The sequence below is a fragment of the Pipistrellus hanaki genome (genome assembly GCF_964339955.1).
Source record: "Pipistrellus hanaki genome assembly, chromosome: 7".
NCBI lineage: Eukaryota > Metazoa > Chordata > Mammalia > Chiroptera > Vespertilionidae > Pipistrellus > Pipistrellus hanaki.
This window is the reverse complement of record NC_140509.1, coordinates 72,768,904-72,793,465: the sequence shown is the minus strand read 5'-3', so window position 1 is coordinate 72,793,465 and position 24,562 is coordinate 72,768,904. Positions and strand designations below refer to the sequence as shown.

At 37.4% G+C, this 24,562-nt stretch overlaps 1 protein-coding gene across 1 annotated transcript; it reads right to left on the bottom strand.

Moving 5' to 3' along the window:
- Nucleotides 1-735: 735 nt before the first annotated feature.
- LOC311625714 (protein LEG1 homolog) lies at nucleotides 736-23,581 on the bottom strand (the record flags this gene model as incomplete). The annotated part of the gene is made up of 8 exons (XM_084890229.1): nucleotides 736-836; nucleotides 990-1,228; nucleotides 5,400-5,500; nucleotides 6,422-6,606; nucleotides 7,092-7,178; nucleotides 9,913-10,222; nucleotides 20,163-20,260; nucleotides 23,470-23,581. The coding sequence occupies 8 exons, from the start codon at nucleotides 23,579-23,581 to the stop codon at nucleotides 736-738; spliced, it is 1,233 nt and encodes a 410-aa protein (XP_084746355.1).
- Nucleotides 23,582-24,562: the final 981 nt, after the last annotated feature.

The window sequence follows — 24,562 nt, the reverse complement described above, 5'->3', positions numbered from 1 at the left end:
TTTTAACTTTGAGAAAACTAAAAGCCTTCCAAAACATCTTTGATTAAGAAATATGTTCTAAATTAATAGTTACTTTTTAAGTGTCTTAGAAATCCAAATTCATCATCTGAATTTTTATGTAAAAATTTCTGCCTCTGGCCATGAAAATCTATTCCTTCAAATTTCATGAAATTAATTTAGGTAGAATAACATCCAAAATTCAAATCAGGTTTTATGACATTTATTAATTTATTGGCATTTATTCAGCTATTCAACCAAATTTTCTTTTCTTTTTTTTTTTTTTTAAGATAGCCCGAGATCTTCTTCTCCTCCTTTTTCTTTTTAAAAAAAATATTTTTTATTGAAGGGAAAAGAGAGAGAGAGATAGAAACATCAATTTTGAGAGAGAATCATTGATTGGCTACCTCCTACATGCTCCCCACTGGGGATCAAACCTGCAACTCGGGCATGAGCCCTTGACCAGAATTGAACCCAGGACCCCTCAGTCCTTGGGCCAACACTCTATCCACTGAGCCAAACCAGCCAGGGCTCAACCAAATTTTCATTGAACAGTAAAGGTTTTATTATTATTGTTAATTTAATAATTATTAAAAACAAATTAACTGCAACATTAATTAAAATATAGGCATAGACAAGACAAAATTATGCAAATATGTATGACTAATTGTTGAGAACATTTTTCCTTGAGGAATTATTCTCATAGATTTTTATTTTATTACATATTTCCAGAAGTACTTAATTAAAATAGTGAAGGACGAATTCCAAAATCTCTAGAAACAGTTCTCTTGCAATTTTTGACATCATTAAAGTTTTCCATACAATGAAAGACAGTGTTCCTAAAAATAAATAGTAAAGATATTTATGAGTTAAGATAAAATTTATTTCTTTAGACATTCTGTTGTAATGATTTATAACTATGATTCTAATGGTTTTTCATTACTTCTGAAATCAACACTATAAGAATTTCCAAAAATTAAAGTGTTGCTTACCTGTGTACTTATGCACAATGTGCAAAAGATTTACAGCTATCAGGACACTATTCTGAAAGACAGTAAAGTCACTGATGAAGGGGGCTCGGTCACTACTAAGAAGTATTCGTGTGGGCAGACCTTTCTGGAATTCATAAGTTCTAACCAAAGTTGTAGGAAAAAGAAGTGGAGCTAAATAATCCGCAAACAAAGCCCAATTTCTTCCAAAATCTGCTTCTTGTTTAGAATAATACCTTAACCTATAAGACAAGGGGCGGAGGGAAGTTCCCATTTATAATTAGTCAACTCAGAATTTGGCAAACTCAATTTTCAAAACAGATATTTTGTTCAAAACTACATCCTACCACTTTTTTTAGAATGTAGATTGTAGAAACTGGCAGTTGATTTTAGCTCTTAGATTTGAAAATTTGAAAAGATTCCATTAGAATTTTAAATCTGGAAATTACCATCCCAGAAAAAATGGTTTTAGTAGAATGCTTTTCCCTTTTCATAAATCCTGCTCCATTTGCATGCAAGCTGAAATGTGACCAAGTCTCATTATTTTAAAACTAGAGGCCCAGTGCATAATAACTCACGCACTGGAAGAAGGTCCTTCAGCCTGGCCTGCCCCACCTCACAGTCTAGGAGCCCTCAGGGTGGAAGGCAACCCATTGACCAGGGGAAGGCAACAACCCATCACACCTCTGCTGCTGCCACTACAGGAAGCGCAAGCCTCGGCCAGCCCTGGTTACCTGAGCTTCAGGTGGCCCTGGGTGGCTAGGCAGCCGCCATTCAAGGCTTGCCTGTCCTTTGGGCCAGCCCTGGGTGGCTGGTAGGCAGGCCCCGCCATCTTGTGGTTGTGGATGACTCCATTTTTGAGGACATGGCAGTCAATTAACATATTCCCTCCTTATTGACTGTGGGCACTGCTATCTTTGAGGGTGGGGCAGTCAATTAGCATATTCTTTCCTTATTGGCCGAGCCCACTGCCATCTTTGTGACAGCACGAGAGTCAATTAGTATATTCCTTCTTTATTAGATAGGATGTAAAGATACACTCAAAGAAGATTAGCAAAATTTCTGCTGAATTTTGATATTTTTCAAGGAACATGTGATTTCCATTTCAGGTAACCATTAAACAATAAAATAGCTTACAGACTATTTTTCTTGCATTTTAGGTAGCTTGCTATTTTTTTTTTTTTCCTGATATACAGTAGTTCCCCCCCATATCCGAAGTTTCTCTATTCACAGTTTTCATTACCTTTGGTCCAACAATATTAAATGGAAAATCCAAGAAATAAACAATGGTTAAGTTTTAAACTGTGTGCCTGCCGTTCTGAGTAGCATGATGAAATCTTTCCCTGTTGCACTCCATCTTGGGACTGTGAATCATTCTTTTGTACATCATGTCTCTGCTGTTTACCTCTGTACAGGTTAGTCACTCAATAGCCATCTGGGTTATAAGATTGACTGTTATAGTATCTCCAGTGCTTGCATTCCTGGTATAAATCCCATGTGGTCATGGTTTTTAATTATATATATATGATACTGGGCCTGACAGATGTTGTTCTTCCTCCCTAGAATTGCAGTAAATTCAACTTTGTTATTTTATTTCATATATATATATATATATATATATATATATATATATATATATATATATATATATATGGCTGAATCCTGTTTGCCAGTATTGTGTTGTGGATTTCTGTGTATGGATCTTTGAATATCAATTTGCAGGATACATCATTTTATAAACAGAACAGTTATAAGGGTAAAAGCTTAGTCTTTGGAGCAGACAACCTGTGACATAAATCTTCCTGACACTACCAATCTGTGTAAACTTCAGAAGAAATACTATCTATAAAATTTATTGTTTTAAGAATTGACTGAGAGATGAGAAGAAAATCCATAGTTTGGATTCTGTCATGCAGCTATTAAAAAATATTCATATAGGTCTAGGTTGACACCTATGTAGACAGCCATCTAAAAAAAAGTCAGAAGTTCAGGAAGTAAAAGTAAACGTGTTAGTAAAAAAATAGTTAACTTTTGTACTTATGTTTCTACTAAGATCAACAAGAGGTGTTTCCTTGTTTTCCCCTGAGGTGGTGTGTGAAGAAAACAGGCACATACACATTTAAACTTACTCATCAAACAACTCATATGGATATTACTTTGCCTCAGGTTATTTATAAATTTGACCTATTGAAAAATTAGTCAAATATTTCCAAATTAGTCACATTCAATAGTTTGGAATAAATGCAATGAGCATAAAAATAAAATAAGCATATAATAGAAATTTGATCATAAACAAAATCTGAAATATCCTTAAATTTTAACCACTTGAAGTATTGTCATACTTTCAAGAATAAAAACAAGTTTTCTCATCTCTAGGAGAAGACAAAGTAACAAGTGGTCATCAAAACATTGTTAGACTTGCTCAATCCATCAACAAAGCTTACCTCAGGGAAATGGTTTGGGAAACAGAGTATGGCAAGCTTTCAATCTTTCAAAAGTCAGTCCTTTAGGAATTGGCTATTAGAAACTGGGGCCCATTGTATAAACATGTTTCTAATGAAAATTGATAGCTATCTTACCTGAGTATTCTCATACTGGTAACTCAATTCACTTAAAATCCATGAATCCCTGAACTCTGCATCTCCTTATAACCCAATTCACTAATAACCCAAAACTAGATGAGAAAAGTGTCCTGCTTAGTGATACTGGGCCTGACAGATGTCATTCTCCCTCCCTAGAATTGCAGTAAATTCAACTTCGTTATTTTATTTCATATATTGAGGGTTGCTCTCATTATCCTCTGAGAGTTGATATTAAAAATGCAATTTTCTAGAAAAATTTCATTTTGCATGTGATTGGAAAAGTTTGCAAAAAATATTATTTTATAAACTGCACTAATAAAAGAGAAAGATGCAAATCGACTGTACCTTCACGACACCCACCAGCCAATCAAAAGTGAGTATGCAGATTAACCCAACAACAACAAAAAAGGTGGGTTAATTTGCATATGCAGGTGTCAAGTGGCCAGGGGTGGGGTGGGATGCTTGCATCATCGTCATGGCAATGATGCAGGCATCCTGCACCACGCCAGCAGCTCCAGGCCTCTGAGTAGCATGGGCAGGTGGAAAGGCAGAGCAAAGGTGGTGGCAGTAGCCAGGGGAAGGAAGGCCCATTCTTGCATGAGTCTTCGTGCATATGGTCTCTAGTTTTCTATAAATTATAATCACTTGATCTCAATTATGATCTTGAGGTTGCAACCCTCTCTCTACTTGCTTGACCAATGACCTCAAGTTTCATTGGCAGTCATAGAAGTAGCCAAGCAGTTGAGTTACAACAAAAAAATTGTGATGATGGCTACAATTCCAATTCATTTCACAGAATGCCAAGAGTATGAACTTTTAAATATGAAAATCAGCTTTAAAGCAATAAGAACAAATATATACAAACAATATGACTCCTAAATCTGTTATTTGTTTATCTTAATTGAATATGTGATCAGTGGGCAAGATAAAATTATATGGTTAACAAAAAGGCCTCAAGCATGTGTACCTGTGCTTACATGTGCTTTTTAAACCAGTCACCTATCTTTACCTTCTTTCTTTAAAAAAAAATATATTTTATTGATTTTTTTTTACAGAGAGGAAGGGAGAGGGATAGAGAGCTAGAAACGTCGATGAGAGAGAAACATTGACCAGCTGGCCTCTTGCACACCCCCTACCGGGGATGTGCCTGCAACCAATGTACATGCCCTTGACTGGAATCAAACCTGGGACCTTTCAGTCTGCAGACCAATGCTCTGTTCATTGAGCCAAACTGGTTGTGGCCATCTTTTCCTTCTTTCTACACCACATCTCCCTCTGGGTGGCTGATACTAGCCCAAATATAGTGTCATTCACTCCCAGACCAAGTCATGCTGCCTCATTCAACTTCACTTGCTATAAAATTGGGAGACTTTTAACATTATTTTAGATACACAGCATGATAACCAATATGCCTTGGACAGTTCCTTCTAAATATGTGTTAACCAAGTTATTTTCTCTGATAAAGAGATGCAGATATCATATAATTATTTGTCATTACATTCTCTGGTTTAGAAATACCAATTTGGGCAAAACAACTTTTTGTTTGTCTTCTTGGATTTCTGGTTTGATTTTGATTTATTGCTTTTTATTTTGTTATACTTTATAATACAAATCTGCTTTTTTTTTCTTCATAGTTTCCTTCCTACTTGTAAAAACACTTTTTACCTTATCCAGCAAAACATTTTCTTATCAGTTAGTTTTCTCTTTATCTACAATACCTCCCATGGTTGACATATTGGTAAACAGGTTGATTGAAAAAACACTTCAATGAAAAAGGCATGGAAATGTTCTTACCAGGTGAAAACAAAATAACTTTTAGATCAATTCTTACCTGTTCTGAAAATTTTTATGAACAACCTCCAAGGATGAGACATGTGCAGCCCATAAGTACTTCAGCAGGTCATCAAAACTACTAGAATCGGACTTTAAATGCTGTCCAACAAGAACAGGGTTATATTATTTAAGCAATGATAACTGTCTCTCCTCCTGAAAATCAACTCTACTTACAAATATAATTTTTCAACATTTAAATGAGGGTTCCCCCCCCCCAAAAGTTAAAATATGATTCAATGCTTAACAGTTTCTAAAAACTTAATATTAGTTATATTAATTACTAGTGATGCTGAACCCATTTGAAAGCAATAAACCATATGTTTTAGGATCTTATGCTGTTTAGATCTAGAGCTTTAGTATTTTATTTACATGTTATTCTCTGGCCATATAATGAACTTGCCACAAAGTCTTAAGAGTAGGAAATGGGTAAATGGGAGGAGTAAGAGTATTTTGCCTAATCATATGAAATATAAAGATCTGTAGAGGAAAACTTGTTTGTTTTTGATCATTTGCTCTTCCACCCATGGCACTTTATTTTAGATATCAATATTCTATTCTGATTGTCAAATGATTGTTTCACTCAAGTTTTATTTATTTATAAAGAGAGTTGAAATAATCTGATCAAATTCACCACAACCTATATTATATTTGTATTTCTATGTAGGTTTTTGCTCAGTCGGCCCTGAAATTGTGATAAAAGAGAACACTTTATGCTCTATGAAATCATAATTCTCATGTGTTTGCATATAATTCATTTGGTGTGAAAAAAGTGGACAGGGAAGCCTCAATATTCAATGGGTAATGAGGGTGTTAATTGTGATATGATGTCATTCAGTAACCAACTCATTAATATTTCTGTCATCATAATAAATATTTTAATATTAAGAACTTAATTCCTTAAGAACTTGTTCAAAGCCTAAAAAATCTCTACATTGAATATATTATTCAAAAATTATCTGGCCACCCCCAAAGAGTATTAATTAAATTACTAAAAAACAATACAAAAGCCACACACAAAACCTGGTAAAATTCATTCCACTTTTTCATTGCTTCTGGAAAGGATGAACGACAGCTAGAAACATTAAAACAAAAACTCATTTGATCCTTGTATGGTGGCAGCAATGTGATTTTGTCTGATGGTATCCCCATTATGCCAGAATCAACTGCAGCAAGGAAGGGCATTGCAGAGAGATAAAAATTAAGGTCTGTGTAAACAAAAAGATATGATTAATATTATTAGCAAAAAAAAGAGGTTGCTATTGAAGTGGTAAACCTTAAGCAGTAGTTCTGGGCACTTCAGAAGCCATCAGAAATTTCCCTTATTCTCATATGCAACTTGAATGTGCTTCTCTTAAGAACCCTGTTCTCCGAAAGCAGAATAGATTTATGCCTTAGGTTTATTATTTTAAAACATGAAGAGATAATAATAGACTTAATGTGGCCATACCAGGGCTGGGGATCAAGCCTGCAACCAAGGTACATGCCCTTGATGGGAATCAAACCCAGGATGCTTTAGTCCACAGGCTAACACTCTATCCACTGAGCCCAACCAGCTGGGGCTGAGTTGATTTGTTTTGTAAAAGCAGTAATACTGGTTTTTGTTTCTGTTTCTCTATTTGGGATTCAGTGTTAAGTTGATTCTTTGTGGGAAGGTCATCAATTTGTGAAATGGCTTTTACTTTATACTCACCGGCCCACCAACTGTCTACAGAGATGCACAGACTATCCCCAGCCTTATGTCCACAGTCTGTTTTTCGGGTGGGGTCAGCTAATCTGCCTGAAAAGAGGAAATCCAGAATTGAGTTTACTGGACCATTTCTAAACTGTAGATTAAAAAACAAAAACAAAAACCATGCTTGCCTCTGGTCATTATGTTCTCTGAGGAATTTTTTCTTATCTTCCCATGGCAAGAAATACGTCTTTCTCAGTAGCCTTCACCAAAAAGTGTTTTTTGGTCATTCACATTTTTTTAAGAATAAAATTAACTCTATTTTTGTTATTATTAAAACCCAAATTTATACTATTAATTTACCCCACTTTCCAATTATATTATTTCTCTAGCAAAAGGTTATGTATCTCCTGTAACCCCAGCATTTCCTTCTCTCCCTCTCCTTTTCTCTCCCATATGCTACACTAATTCCAAGCTTTATCCTTTAGTTCATTCTATTTTTTTCTTTATGGATTACTTAAAAAAATAATCCAATAACATTCCACCTTTTTTTTTTTCAAGATTCAATTTAAATCTTTTTCTATTTCTAGCTCACAACACTCTCACTTTTATCTAGTATGTTTTTATTCGCAGGCTTTTTATTGTCCTTGGGTTGTATCATTTCTAATTTTTCTTCCTGTGTTATAAATCCTTTGAGTGGAGGCATGGAATCTAAAATAAGTTTCTGTACACTTTCCACAGCCCTCCCTTTCCCTCCATCTTTTCCTCTCTCATGGCACTTCGTTATCTTGTCTTAGACTCCCACTATTCTCTTCCCAATTCCAATATTTTTCTAGGCAAAATTTCTGCTAAGCAATAAAAATGAATAAATACTGACATATGCAAGCAAATGAATAAATCTCAAAAGGATCATGACAACTGAAGTAAACCAGACCAAAAAAGAATATATGAAACAACAGTTTATATGAAAATTCTAGATAATGCTCCATAATCTTCTGTTAGAGACAGAAAACCCGTGGTTGCCTGTAAAGTTAGGTATTGAGGTGGGTGACGTAGTTGGGAGGCAGAGAAAGAGTGGACAGAGGGTAAAAATAGTTCTTTAAAGATGAGAATACATTTTCTTTCTGGTCATTGTTGATGGTCCTTAGCTTAAAATACTTTTATGGTTATTTTTAAAAAATGTAATCCTATTTTGATTTTCTCTAGTTATGTCATGTAGTTTACTTCAATTAAATAGTAAGTAAAATCAGCCACTAAAAAAGAGAAGGATCCTACCCCAAATCCTACCCCAAACATATTTATTATGTTCTTGAATAAAAATAAAATTTGCAAGGTATCCAATCCCACTTTTGACCTTGCCATTTGTTCATTAGTGAATCCAGGGTAGAAAACTTTATGACACTTATTAAAGGCCCAGTGCATGAATTCATGCACAAGTGGGGTCCCTCAGGCTGGCCTGCAGAGATCGGGCCCCAGCTCACACTCCCAGCCTCACAGCCCCATAGCCCTGCCTGGCACCTTGCCATGGCCTGGCTCTACCCCCTCACCTGCCCCACCACGTTCCCACTTTCCTTGGGGCCCATTGGGGCCAACGGTGCCTCCACTACCACCAGCTGCCAGCACAGCATCTCTGATGCCTGCCATGTTCTTCACCGCCCCCTGGTGGTCAGTGCATATCATAGCCAGAGGTCAAACTCCCTGTCTCCTAGTTGAATGATCACCAGAGGGACAATTTGCATATTAACCTTTTGTTGTATAGGATGTTTGGGATCTTCCTCAACTGTGTCCCAGGAGTTCAGATATTCTTCTTCTCCATGCTGAGGGCCGCCTAGGAATAGGACTTATACTGGGTATCAGGAGATCCCCCTGACAAACTTGCTTGTAATGCCAGTTCAGGATGCTATTATAGATCAGACCTTGCAGAGTCTCATCTCCTATCTTTCCCCCAAAACTACCCATTCTCTCATTGATTCTTTTCTTTCAGTACAATTTTCTGGAAGCTGATGGTGAAGGTCCCTTATTTCTTGAATGCCATTGTTAACCAGAATAAGAGAGTTTGGAATTTATGACATTTTTGTTACAATACAAATCTTCACCTTCATTTCTGAATGGAGATATAATTTTCAGGGAGAAAACATATGAAAGAAAGGTTTTCCTGCAAAGGATTTTTATGCTTTGACACTCCAGTCTTCATGATTACTTAATCACATTTAGAACTGTAGGTAATAGAAATTAATTTTATGTAACCTTGTGTATTTAATGTATATTGCTTTAACTCATTTGTTCATGGTATACTCCCCAGGACTTAGCACTAGGCTTGGCACCTAGTAGCATCTCAATTAATAGTTGTTGATATGGAATGAACTAGGTCTGATATGATGTGTCTCAGTGAAGGAAGAATTCAGTAGCCATTTGTAACAATTTAAATTTAAATTAATTTAAATAAAATTGAAAATTCAGGTCTTTGGAAGCATTATCCATCTCAAGTGCCCATTAGTCATATATAATAACACAGTAGCACAGTAGGTCTCCTGTTCCCACAGTAGTTGTCCTGTAGCCTGGACAGTGCAAAGATAAATTTTTCATTATTGCACACAGTTTTGAGTAGAAACACCATGAAAACTGGGGCAGTCCATAAATGCTTGATAAAATTAGTTTAAGAAAGAATAAGGAGAAAAGTAGATGGGGAGGAATAGGGGGAAATAGTTGGAAAAGGAGTGGGAAGAAAAAAAAGAAAAATGATTTTTCACAAAAGTGGTGTTACATATACAAGGTAATGCTTCCTATTTAATTTTCAGTTAAGTCAAAGGGTCAATGTAATGAAAAAGAGAGTTGTTCTTACCTGTATGATATTGCCATCCATGAAATATAGGTAATCCCCATAAAATATTCTGTTCATTTTCTGGTGCAAATTTTTCAAAATACTTGGCTGTTGCATTCAATAGGATTTTATATGTTCCTTGTCTTTCAAGGTAATGCCAGGAATTAATGATGTACTTTCCATTTTCTTTCTTGTAATCACTAAGCTGATCAGGACAATCTTTCCACAGAGGGGGATATGCATCTGAGAGATTGGATACTACTATAAAATAAGCAAAATTACAGCCACTCACTACACAAGCCCAGGAAAATGGGAAGTCCTGGTGTTTAACCTGGAGATTAAAATTATGACAAGAAGTTAATGGAACTGGAGGAGGAAGTCATATGATTATTTTTTTTTGTATATCTGCCAATAAAAACTCTTTATTATCGTTACTGAAAAATGATAGGGTGGAGAGAAATAAAGATAATGAGGTACCTATCTTGTTAATGATCTCCCAAGTAAATGATTTTGATTATATATCAGTCTTTAGACTTTTTAGTGATGCTTGGTTTCTTCCTAAATTTATTTCTGTCTGGTGTTCTGTCTTTCATATTATCTATGATAATGAATTGTATGTCCTCTCCAGAGGAATTGTATATTTTTATTTATTTATTTTTTATTTAAAAAAATATATTTTATTGATTTTTAACAGAGAGAAAGGGAGAGAGATAGAGAGCTAGAAACATCGATGAGAGAGAAACATTGACCAGCTGCCTCTTGCACACCCTCTACCGGGGATGTGCCTGCAACCAATGTACATGCCCTTGACCGGAATCGAACCTGGGACCTTTCAGTCCGCAGACCGACACTCTACCACTGAGCCAAACCGGCTTCAGCGGAATTGTATATTTTTAAATATGTTTTTATTTATTTCAGAGGAAAGAAGGGAGGGGGATAGAGTTAGAAACATTGATGATGAGAGAATCATTGATCAGCTACCTCCTGCACCCCCCACAATGGGGGTTGAGTCTGCAACCCTGCCATGTGCCCTAACTGGGAATTCAACCCTGACCTTCTGGTTCACAGGTCGATGCTCAACCACAGAGCCACATAGGCTGGGCAACAGGTATTATTGATCTAAATTCATCTCTATTGGATGGCATTTAGCAACATAAAAGTATAAAGAAAATAATTTTAGATAGAATTTGAAAGATATTTCAGTGATATTTTTTACTTCACCAGATTTTTTTTACGTGTCAGTAATGTGCAAGACCAGACTTGTATGTCCGATCTGTTAACCCAAATTCCACATTAGTAGGATCTGAGGCAAAGGTGGTTTATTTGGGGTTAGAGAAAGAAAATAAAAAAAAGGAGGGAGTACTGTAAAAATAAAGAAATAGGAATTGAAGAAGGAACATGGGTATAGAATAAAAATGCCTTCAAATGAGTACCTATCAATAATAACCTTAAATGTAAATGGATTAAATGCTCCAATCAAAAGACATAGGGTGTCAGATTGGATAAGAAAACAAGACCCTTACATCTGTTGCCTACAAGAAACCCACCTCAGAAAAAAAGATGCACACAGACTGAGGGTGAAGGGATGGAAAAAAGTTTTCCAGGCAAATGGAAAGGAAAGAAAAGCTGGGGTAGCAATACTTATATCTGACAAATTAGATCTCAGAGTGAAGGACATAACAAGAGATAATGAAGGCCACTTCATAATACTAAAGGGTACAATCCAACAAGAAGAAATAACCCTGGTAAATATATATGCACCCAATACAGGAGCACCCAAATACATAAAAAAACTGCTGGAGGACATTAAGGGAGAGATTAATAACAATACAATCATAGTAGGAGATTTTAATACCCCACTGTCACCCTTCGACAAATCATCTAAACAAAAAATCAGCAAAGAAATATCAATCCTAAACGACTCACTAGACCAGATGAAATTAATTGACATCTTTAGAACATTCCACCCCAAAGCCACAGAATATACATTCTTCTCAAGTGCACATGGGACATTCTCAAAGATAGACCACATTTTGGGACATAGGCAAAGTCTCTTCAAATTCAAGAAGATAGAAATCATATCAAGCATCTTCTCAGACCATAGTGGCATAAAACTGGAAATTAATTACAATAAAAATAATCCAAAGAAATCAAATACATGGAGACTAAACAACATGCTATTAAACAAGGACTGGGTTACCAGAGAAATCAAGGAAGAAATTAAAAACATCCTGGCAACAAATGACAATGAAAACACAACAATCCAAAATCTATGGGACACAGCAAAAGCAGTTTTGAGAGGGAAGTTCATATCCTTACAAGCCTATTGCAAAAAACTAGAAAAAATGGTAACAGATGAACTAACTCTACAACTCAAAGAGTTAGAAAAAGAGCAACAAGAAAAGCCCAGTGTAAGCAGAAGGGAGGAAATAACAAAAATCAGAGCACAGATAAATGACATAGAGACCAAAGAAACAATACATAAGATCAACAAAACCAAGAGCTGGTTCTTCGAAAGGATAAACAAGATTGATGGACCTCTAGCCAGGCTAACCAAGAAACAAAGAGAGAGGACCCAAATAAACAAAATCAGAAATGAAAGAGGTGAAATAACAACAGACCCCACCGAAATACAACAGATTGTTACAAAATACTACGAACAACTCTATTCCAACAAACTAAACAACCTGGAGGAAATGGACATATTCCTAGAAAAATACAAACTGCCAAAACTCAATCAGGAAGAATCTAAAAATCTCAATAGACCAGTGACGTGGGAAGAAATTGAAACCGTCATCAAAAAGCTTCCAGCAAACAAAAGCCCAGGGCCAGATGGCTTCACAGGAGAGTTTTACCAAACATTCAAGGAAGAACTAAAACCTATCCTCCTCAGACTATTCCAAAAAATCCAAGAGGAAGGAACACTTCCGAACTCCTTCTATGAAGCCAACATCACCCTAATACCAAAACCAGATAAAGACAACTCAATGAAAGAGAATTACAGGCCAATATCCCTCATGAACATAGATGCCAAAATCCTCAACAAAATTCTAGCAAATCGACTCCAGAAGAACATCACAAAGATCATACACCATGACCAAGTAGGATTTATTCCAGGAATGCAAGGATGGTACAATATCCGCAAATCAATAAATGTGATACATCACATAAACAAATTGAAAGATAAAAATCATATAGTCATATCAATTGACGCAGAAAAAGCATTTGACAAAATCCAACACCCTTTCCTGTTAAAAACTCTTAAAAAGGTGGGAGTACAAGGATCATACCTCAACATAATAAAAGCTATATATGATAAACCCACAGCCAACATTATACTCAATGGGCAAAAACTAAAACCATTCCCTCTAAGAACAGGAACAAGACAGGGATGCCCACTCTCGCCACTCCTGTTTGACATAGTTCTGGAAGTACTAGCCATTGCAATTAGACAAGAGGAGGAAATAAAAGGCATCCAAATTGGAAAAGAAGAAGTAAAGTTATCCTTATTTGCAGATGACATGATATTGTACATAAAAAACCCAAAAGACTCCATTAAAAAACTAATTGACTTAATAAATGAATTTGGCAACGTAGCAGGATATAAAATTAATGCCAAGAAATCCATGGCATTTCTATACACCAACAGTGAAACTACAGAAACAGAGGCTAAAAAAGCAATTCCATTCACCATCGCACCAAAAAAATTAAGATACCTAGGAATAAATTTAACTAAAGAAATAAAGGACCTATTTGCGGAAAACTACACGACACTGAAGAAAGAGATAGAGGAAGATGTAAGGAGATGGAAGAACATACCATGTTCATGGATTGGTAGAATCAACATCATCAAAATGTCCATACTTCCTAAAGCAATCTATAGGTTCAATGCACTCCCCATTAAAATACCAACGATATATTTCACTGACCTAGAAAGAACTCTCCAAAAGTTCATTTGGAACAATAAAAGACCCCGAATAGCCACAGCAATTCTGAGAAAGAAGAGTAAAGTAGGAGGGATCTCAATACCAGACTTCAAACTATACTACAAAGCCACTGTTCTCAAAACAGCCTGGTACTGGCACAAGAACAGACAAATAGATCATTGGAATAGAATTGAGAACCCAGATATCAACCCAAATCACTATGCTCAATTAATATTTGACAAAGGAGGCACGAATATACAATGGAGTCAAGACAGTCTCTTCAATAAATGGTGTTGGGAAAATTGGACAGACACATGCAAAAGAATGAAACTAGATCACCAACTTACACCATTCACAAGGATAAACTCAAAATGGATACAGGACTTAAACATCAGACGGGAAACCATAAAAATACTAGAAGCATCCACAGGTAGCAAAATCTCAGACGTATGCCAAAATAACTTCTTCACTGATACTGCCCCTAGGGCAATGGAAGCTAAAGAGAAAATAAACAAATGGGACTACTTCAAAATAAAAAGCTTTTTTACAGCAAAAGAAACCATCAATAAAACAACAAGAAAGCCCACGGTGTGGGAGATCATATTTGCAAATATTACCACTGATAAAGGTTTAATCTCCAACATTTACAGACAGCTTATACAACTAAATAAAAGGAAGATGAATGATCCAATTAAAAAATGGGCAATGGACCTAAACAGAATATTTTCAAAAGAAGACAGAAGGAAGGCCAAAAGGCACATGAAAACATGCTCAAAGTCACTAATTATCCGAGAGATGCAAATCAAAACAACAATGCGGTACCATCTCACACCTGTCAGAATGGCCAACATCAACAAATCAACAAACGACAAGTGTTGGCGAGGTTGCGGAGAAAAAGGAACCCTCGTGCACTGCTGGTGGGAATGCAGACTGGTGCAACCACTGTGGAGAACAGTGTGGAGTTTCCTCAAAAAACTGAAAATGGAACTCCCATTTGACCCAGTAATCCCACTTCTAGGAATATATCCCAAGAAACTAGAAACACCAATCAGAAAGGATATATGCACCCCTATGTTCATAGCAGCACAATCTACAATAGCCAGAATTTGGAAACAGCCTAGGTGCCCGTCAGCAGATGATTGGATCCAAAAACTATGGTACATCTACACAATGGAATACTATGCTGCCATAAAGAAGAAGGAATTCTCATCATTTGCAGCAACCTGGATGGAATTGGAGAGCATCATGCTGAGTGAAATAAGCCAATCAACGAAAGAGAAACACCACATGACCTCACACATCGGTGGATGATAAAGATCTTTATAAACTGATGAACCAAGAGACAGATATAGAGAAAGTAAAGCAACAGGCAGACTGTCAAATTACAGTGGGGAGGGTAGGGATATCAGGGGGAGATAATAGATCAACCGAAGGACTTGTATAAATGCATATAAGTACAACCAATGGACATAAAACTATGGGGAGGGAGGGGATGTGTGGGAGGGAGGGAGGGGGGCAATAAAAAAAAATCAAGAAAATATGTAAAAAATAAATAAATAAATAAATTAAAAAAAAAAAAAAAAAAAAGGAGGGAGAAAGTAAGAAATGGAGGATAAGCTAATATAGGAAGAGACGGTTGGCTTGCCTCCACTAAGGATATGGGTGCTTAATGTTGTCTTGGGACTAATGAAGACCATTATTATGAAAGGCCCAGTGGCCTCGACAGAACAAAGTGAGCGGAATTTTGTCTAATCATCCACTGAGTAAGGCGACTCAAAGGATAAGAACTCTCCCGCCATTCTGGTTGCACAAATCAGAGTCCAAACAGATGTCCCAGGGAGCAGCAGAACAGTTGAAGCCCAAAGCAGTAGATAAGAGGTACAGAGTAAACTGAACTACAGCTGCCAGTGGCACCTGCACAAAGCAGGTCAAAACCTATGTAGAACTGGTCCAAGCAGCACAGAGCCAGAGAGTCCAGCAACCTGAAACTGCCCAGCAGAAATGCACAATAGTCACAAGAAAAGCTGTACTCTCTGGCCAAGCACTTGGCAGTTGTTCTCTGACTACAGGGAAATCAAGCTGGAAATCAATAACAGAAGGACAAGAAAATTACTTACAGCCCAGCCAGCGTAGCTCAGGGGTTGAGCATCTACCTATGAACCAGGTGGTCATCCCTAGTGTGGGGCATGCAGGAAGCAGCCTACCAATGATTGTCTCTCATCATTGATGCTTCTATCTCTCTCCCTCTCCCATCCTCTCTTAACTCAATAATAATAATAATAATAATAATAATAATAATAATATATGTTATTGGTTTCTGTTTTTTCACCTTATATTGTAGGTAATTTAAAAAAATATTTTTATTGATTTCATAGAGGAAAAGAGAAGGATAGAGAGATAGAAACATCAGTGATGAGAGAGGATCATTGGCCAGCTGCTTCCTGCAAGCCCCAACTGGAGATTGAGCCCGAAACCCGGGCTCGTGGCCTGACTGGGAATTGAACTGTGACCTCTGGATTCATAGGTCAGTGCTCAACCACTGAGCCACACCAGCCAGGTATGGGAACAGGATTTTTTTTTAAGTGCCATTTACAATAACTCCAAAGAAAATTAAGTATTTAAGTTAAAATCTAAGAAAACGTAAGGAATCTGTGTGATGAAATAAATCAAAGAAGACATAATTGCTTGTAGAGACATACCATACTCATAGTTTGGATAATCCTATAGAATAAAAGTCTATGTGGTCGTGATGCCCTCACGCTGAGACGCCCTCATGCTGTAAAGAGCGATCACCAGGAGGCTGCATGCACAGCAAGGTGTACACTGGTGGGCAGGTCCCCCGAAGCCAGGGGTCCCATGGCTCCGTATGGCACAGAGGCAGTTCCTGCAGCTGCGCGTGGTGAGACCAGAGGTCCCACAGCTCCGTGCAGAGGCAGGACCCCTGGCTCTGGCCTACCTCTTTGGGGCAATCCATTGAGGAGCCCTGGGTGGGTGGGTGGGGCCTACCTCTTTGGGGAGATTGATCACGGGGCTCCTGCACTGTGAGAGGGCACAGGCCAGGCTGGGGGATCCCTCCCGCCGAGTGCACAAATTTCATTCACCAGGCCTCTAGCTTAATATAGTAGAGATATGAATACTCCCTACATTTATATATAGTTTCCATCTAATTCTTACCAGTAACTCAACATTTATATTTCCACTAAATATAAAGAATTTTATTCTAAAACTTATATGAACCGAGAAAGACCCTGTATTATTCAAAAACTATTTTGAACTATAGGAACACAACAGGAGGAGTCAGTTTCCCTGGCTGCATATTAATACATAGCCACAGAAATCAATGTGGCCCGGTTGGAGGACTAGGCACAAAAATTATGAAACAGAACAGGGAAATGAAATAAATCTTCACAAATAAGTAATTTTTGACAGAGATGCAAAGGCAATTTACTAAAGGAGGGATAGATTTTTGAGTAAGTGATGCTGGCGCAAACAAATAAACCTCAGAGTAATTCACACACCTTATACAAAAATTAACTCAGAGTAGATCAGGAACACAAATTTAATACACAAAACTATACAACTCCTAGAGAAAACAGGATAAAAAAATTTTTGACACCTATGATTAGGCAAATAATTCTTAGACTTGAATCCCAGAGCACTTAAAAGTAAAAGTTGCTGAAACCGGTTTGGCTCAGTGGTAGAGCATCGGTCTATGGACTGAAAGGTCCCAGGTTTGATTCCGGTCAAGGGCATGAACATTGGTTGCGGGCACATCCCCGGTAGAGGGTGTGCAAGAGGCAGCTGGTCAATGTTTCTCTCTCATCAACGTTTCTAGCTCTCTATCTCTCTCCCTTCCTCCTCTCTGTAAAATATCAATAATAAAAAAAGTAAAAGTTAATAAAAAAAGTAATTTGATAAATTGGACTGGGCAAAATTTCAAAAATTTGTTGTCTGAAAAATAGTGTTAAGAGGATGAAAAGATAAGCCATAAAAGGAAAACTGGTTCATGGGACTCAGAAAAAAAAAATCTTTAAATTTCCCTCTATGAAAGAGTCTATTATGAAGAGGAGAAGATAAGCTATAGACTAAGCAAAAGTATTTGCAAACCACATATCCAACAAAGGACTTATGTCTAGACTATATAAAGAATTCTCAAAACTGAACAGAAAGTAATCAATTTAGAAAATTGGTCAAGACATGAACAGCCATTTTGCCAAAGATATAAAGATGTCAAGAAAGTATATAAAAAGAATGTTTAATTAGCTGGAGCCAGTTTGGCTCAGTGGTAGAGCGTTGGTCTGCAGACTGAAGGGTCCCAGGTTCGATTCCGGTCAAGGGCATGTACATTGGTTGCAGGCACATCCCCGGTAGGGGGTGTGCAGGAGGCAGCTGGTCGATGTTTCTCTCTCATCGACGTTTCTAGTTCTCTATCTCTCTCCCTTCCTCTCTGTAAAAAATCAATTAAAAAAATGTTTAATTAGCAACTTTTAGTCATTGAAGAAATGCAAATTAAAACCACAATGAGACATCACTGCATGGCTCTAAGAATGGTTAAAATAAAAAGTAGTGATAGCACAAATACTAGCAAGCATGTTCATTTGTATGCTGCTGGTGGAAATGTAAAATGGTACAACCACTCTAGAAAATAATTGGGCAGCTTTTTAAAAAGTGAAGACCGTTTTTTTTAGTTTTTTTTTTTCTTCTTCTTTTCTTTTAGGAGTGAAGAACAGATTAGTCATTTCTAAAGGTCAGGATGGGGAAGGGACGGGCTAAATGTAAATATAAAAAGACAGAATGAGGAATTCTTGTGTTGATAGTATAATTCATTATCTTGATTGTGATAATGATTACAAAATGCTACACTTGTGATGATTTTGCATAGAGAAACACACATATAGGTACTGGCACACAAATGAGTACAGGTATAACTGGTAACATCTGAATAAGCTATATGGCTTGAACCAATATTAATAGTTTTGTTTGATAATATAAAATGTTCACATTGAGGGAGTTTAGGTGAAGGGTGCCTGATACCCCCCTGTATATTTTCTTGCACTTTCCTATGAATAGATAATTATTGCAAAATAATAAGTTTTATTAAAAAGTGAGAATTCATATATGTTATGTTATTTTATTTTATACTAAAGGCCAGGTGCACAAATTCATGCATGGGTGGGGTCTGGCTGGCCTGCCCCAATTTGGCAATCAGGCCAAGCTAGCCAGGGGGAGGGGCTACAGCCGACCCCACCTGCTGCTCAAACTTCCTTTTGAGCTCGAGCTCTCAGTCGAGGGGACAACTTGCCTATTAGCATTTTATTACATAGGATGGTCAGTTTCTTCTGTGGGGTAATAAAGGTTTAAAGTTGTTGATTTTTGCTAATCTCTGAGTAGAGGAATGGCATGCCAGTATGTATTTAATTTATATTTCTCTTAACATGAAAATGTTAAAGCAAAGAAAGAATATAACTTTCAAAACGGATTCACATGAATCTGAAATTTTTCCCAATCTTAAGCTTATTAATACTTTCTAGGATACAAGCAAGAAGCAGACATACACAGAATTGATTTTGGAGGGAAAGAAAGCTTCAGACACTGCATCCTAATTGTCTTGTTCTCCTGCACGAATGTGCAATTTGCATTTGGTTTAAAAGATATGTTCTGAATAGCATATGCAAATACACTGTCCTCAAAGGCAGTGATTCCAATCTTAGGATTCCCAATTCTATGTTCTGTTACTAATACAGGTTTTAAAAATGCCTATGAGCTTAATTCCCATCACCAGCTCAACATCATAAATCCATAAATTCTATGTTTATTTGCAATAAGAGATCTAAACAGATGTGATCCATCCTGCCTGACAAAAGCATTTTTACAGAGTCAGTCCCTGTTATTGTTTCATAGCTAGCTTGTGTACTGGGAGATGCTTTAGGGGAGGACAAGTATATGAAGAGGGCTGGTCTCAGGCAATCATAACCAATGATTCATGCTACACTTGTCCAGATCCCACTCTTATACTTGTATCTTTTCACTGGTCGTAGTGATCCAGGCCCTTACTATCCTCAGATACTGCTTTTTTGTTCAACCTGGGATACATGCACTTATAACAGTTTCAGAATTACTACCCTGTACTTTTATGAGAAACAAATACACAATAGAGTACTGTGTATATTCAGCCATCTTTGACCTCACAGTATCCACTGTTTTCTAAAATTACAGCTCCCTCTCCAGCATTCTGGGATGTAATGTATCTACATTTCATCCTGGGTTTTGCAACTATTGCTGAGAAATAAGCCCATGGCTTCGGTGGCCTCTGAAGTCTGAAGGCCATGCCTCATTGGAACATACCCGTATGGAGTGGCCAGAAAAGCTGCTCATTTCAATGAGACCCAGCACAACAGGACTCTCTACCACTAGTCTGGCTGCCATGAAATCTGCTCTGTCACCTGAACCATATGACCCAAAAGCACAATGGTGCTTGAAGTATCCGTGTAAGACTGGGGTGCTATATGGAGCCTTCGGTGAGCTGCTAAATATTTTTGAATTGCAGTCCAGACTATTAGGATTTTGTATTCAAGCTCTAGAATCCTCTGCAAACAAGGCTTTCCCTTTGAGGAACAATTTCTCCCTTGTTACTGGCTCTTACATGCCTGACCATGATCTAACAAGTTACCATGCAACCTGGATTGCCCATAATGAAAGGGTATGATTTGACCACCAAGCCCATCACTAAATTGAAGTAGAATATAAAAGGATGATTTTGAACAGGGCCTGTAAACACAGTAAGCTGCATGACAGAGTGGGTCAGATTCCCATGACCCATATGCCTTCAGCTTTTTCCATTCCATGCCTCATTTCTGACTTCACGGGCAATTCCATATGACCAGCTGTCTCAATGCCACCCCTAAGGGAGGCCAGGGGAGATTAATGGGGGGGGAGGGGGGAGAAGGAGACATATGTACTACTATTTGCAATACCTTAAACACTAAAATAAAATAAAATTAATTTAAAAATAAAAAGAGACTACTGTGTTGGCCAAAATAATAATAATAATAATAATAATAATAATAATAATAATTATAATAATAAGTTTGATTTACAGATACTTCTGCATGATATATTGGCACTTCTTGAAAGAATACAGTTGAGTCGGGCCAGCATGCTCAGTCGTTGAGCGGCGACCTATAAACCAGGAGGTCACAGTTAGATTCCCAGTCAGGGAGCAAAACCAGGTTGCAGGTTCAGTTCCCCGTATGGCAACCAATCAATGGTTTTCTTTCATCATTGATGTTTCTATCTCTCTATGTATGTCTTCATCTCTTAAATTACTAAAAATATATTTTAAAAGTAAAAGAAAAGTACAGAGCAGAAATAGGCTCATGCTGTGGAACTCACTGGTCTGACCATGTCCCATCGTTTTGAAGTAGCTGGAATGATCTTTGAAGAATCAGTTACCATACTTACGTGGCTGAGGCAATGGCCTCCAGATTTGGTATATGCTGTTTATCAAAGACTATTCCATGGTGCTATTTCTTCTATAGACCTGACTTACGGTTTCCAAACTCAAGGAGTGAAAATCAAAGTGTCAGTCCTCACTATTATTTCTAATGATTCACTAAGCAACTTTTGCTTGTTGTGCCTGCGACTTCGGGCTGTTCTCATCTCATGATCTTAATTTCAAAGGAAGAATATGTTTTCTAGGGGAAACAATAACAGTTCCTTTAAGTTGGAAGTTGAGACTATAAGATGGCTATTTTTTAGCTCCTTGTGTCAGCAAATTTACAGGAAGAGAGGGGGGTAAAGATAATATGAACCTATATTGTTTCTCTCTTACCTTCTTGTTTTAGTCCCTCACTTGCTCCCTTTGACCTGCTTACCTTCAAGTGGGCAAGAGTAAGGATCTGGGTGATTTTGTTAATGGATGTCAATTTCTCAAATTCATTATTATTTTTACTTTATTATTTTAAAGTATATTTTTATTGACTTCAGAGATGAAGGGAGAGGGAAAGAGAGCTTCCCTCTGGGGCTGGGGCTGCAATTGGAGCATGTGCCCCACCTAGATTACAGACCAATACTAACCATTGAGAAACACCAGACAAGTAAGACTCTCTCTCCTTTTAAAATGACTCATTGATTGGGCCCTAAGGATGGCCTTGTGTTGCCAATACCCAGGTTCTGTTAGTACCTAACACCTGAAGCCTTACAGAGCTCCAGTCTGTTTTTGTCAAATCCCTACAGAGCTTCTCCATCTGTGATTTCAAGTCATCACAACTGAACCTGCCTCGGTCTGAGCTCATCACTTGCAACATGAGTCTTGGTGAACTTTCCTCTTTATGTTGGAAAAATAAAGTATTTTTTCAGTTTCACCACTCCATCAGACATCTTTAACTCTTCTTCCCTCCTTTATAGCAATTCCAGAATTTTGTCTTTTTTTTTTTCCTTTAAAGAATTTTTGCTTTGCCACTCCTTAATCAATGTTTATACCTAACACCTGGATTAGTTCTAAGGTGTCCAACCTGGTCACACCCATTCCACTTACTTCCTTTAGTTAGTCTAACACTCATGCTTGGTAATCCTGAACAAAATATTTTTTCATCATATCTCTTAATGAAATAAAGTATTTCTATATTCTTTTGTTCCAAACACAAATACTTGGCCTTCTTACCCAATAGTGCAATCAATTTATCTCCTTTCTCCCTGTTCTTTGGTATCTCACACACACACACACACACACACACACACACACACACACACACACACATCACACATCAAACACACATTCATCACACATCACACAACAGGTTTTAGTCTCTAGAGCACATGTGTCAAACACAAGGCCCGCGGGCCAAATCCAGCCCGCCAGGCCTTGCAATGTGGCCCGCACTGCGCTGTCATCACTGCACTCCGCTGTCAGTTTATGACATTGTCAGTTTATGACTGTTCAGTAAACCATTCGGCCCGCGATTTAGGCTGGATTTTAGATTTTGGCCCCTTCTCTGATTGAGTTCGACACCCCTACTCTAGAGGTTGGAACCATGTGTTTTGCCTTAGTGAATGCCCACTGTCCTGCGCATTCCTCTCCAGAGTAGTCACTAGCCATCTGAGCCATGTAAATTAATTCAAATTAAATAAAATTTAAAACTCAATTCTTTAGTCACACTAGCCCCATTTTATGTGCTCAACAGTTATATGTGGCTGGTGTTACCCTACCAGAAAGTGCCCGCACATAATATTTATCAAGGAAGAAAGTTCTATTGGCCAGGGCTGGATACAAAATCCTTAACACAGGGGTTATTTCATAAATGTTTGGTACAAAAAAATGAGGATGAAAATGGGAACCATAAGAGGAGGAAGAGAAAGGAAAATGGAGTTGGTGAAGAGAGAGAGCCAAAACCAATTTTTAAGAAAGAAATCTATTGTAATATCTTTTTAGTTTATAATATACTGAAAATTCATGAAATGAAAAAGTTATTTCTTACCTGAATGATTAAGCCAGTCATGCTGAAGAGGCAATCCCCATAAAAACCTTGGTCATTTTAGTGTGCAGATTTTTCAAAATACCCGGCTGTTTGGTTCACTAGAAGTTATAGGTCCCAATTCTCTTAAGACAAACCCAACCATTTTTCATTTTCTACCCTGTAGTCACTGAACTTACCTGGGATCTCTTTCCACAGAGGGAGGTGTAAATCTGAGTTACTGGTTGTTCCAACAAAAGGAGCAGATATACAACCAACTATTACAGAGACCCAAGAAAGGTGGAAAGTCATGGTAACAAAATCAGATATTAAGACTATGGCAAGGCTTTTATTGGGCAATCAAGGCAGGAGTCATAATATATGTTTATACCTAGCCAATCAAAAGTTTGCATTCCTTTTCCTAATGATAATAGGGTGGAGATAGAAATGTCTTACCCATGAAACTAGGGTGACTCTCTTGCAACATAAGGTTGCCAGTCTGGGATTTTACTCACATGACTGGGTAAATTTATTATGCAATGATTGTAAGCACCTAAGTAAGCATTTTTAAGAACTTAAAAAATATTTTATCATGTATCAACATTCCTGTATACACACACACACACACACACACACGAATTTCTAGTTGGGCAACATTAAGAAGAGTATACAGGAATGTAGAAGAGTATACAGGAATGTATACACATACCCACACACACACCCACACATGAATTTCTAGTTGGGCAACATTAAGAAGAGTATACAGGAATGTATTGTAGATACATGATAAAATATTTTTAAAGTTCTTAAAAATGCTTACTTAGGTAGCCTTACAATCATTGAATAATAAATTTACCTAGTCATGTGAATAAAATCCCAGACTGGCAACCTTATGTTGCAAGGGAGTCACCCTAATTTCATTGGTAAGACATTTCTCTGTGTGTGTGTGTGTGTGTGTGTGTGTGTGTGTGTGTTTGTGTGTGTGTGTGTGTGTGTGTGTGTGAAAAGAGAGATAGAAAGAGAGAAAGAGAGAGAGAGAGAGAGAGAGAGAGAGAGAGAGAGAGAGAGAGAGAGAGAGAGTTTTTCTTATTTCTAAAATCCCTACTTACTTGAATGAAATCTTTAAGCAGTGAATTTGTTTACTTCACAAAGGATTTGGAAGGATTGGTGGTTTGGACCTCAGTGAAATACAGTGAACTTCACTGGAATGGAATGCAGTGCCTTGGAAGGCTGTTTCCAATCACTAGCCAGGTTCAAACAAAAGCAATTATTAGCTGAATTATTGCCAAAGCT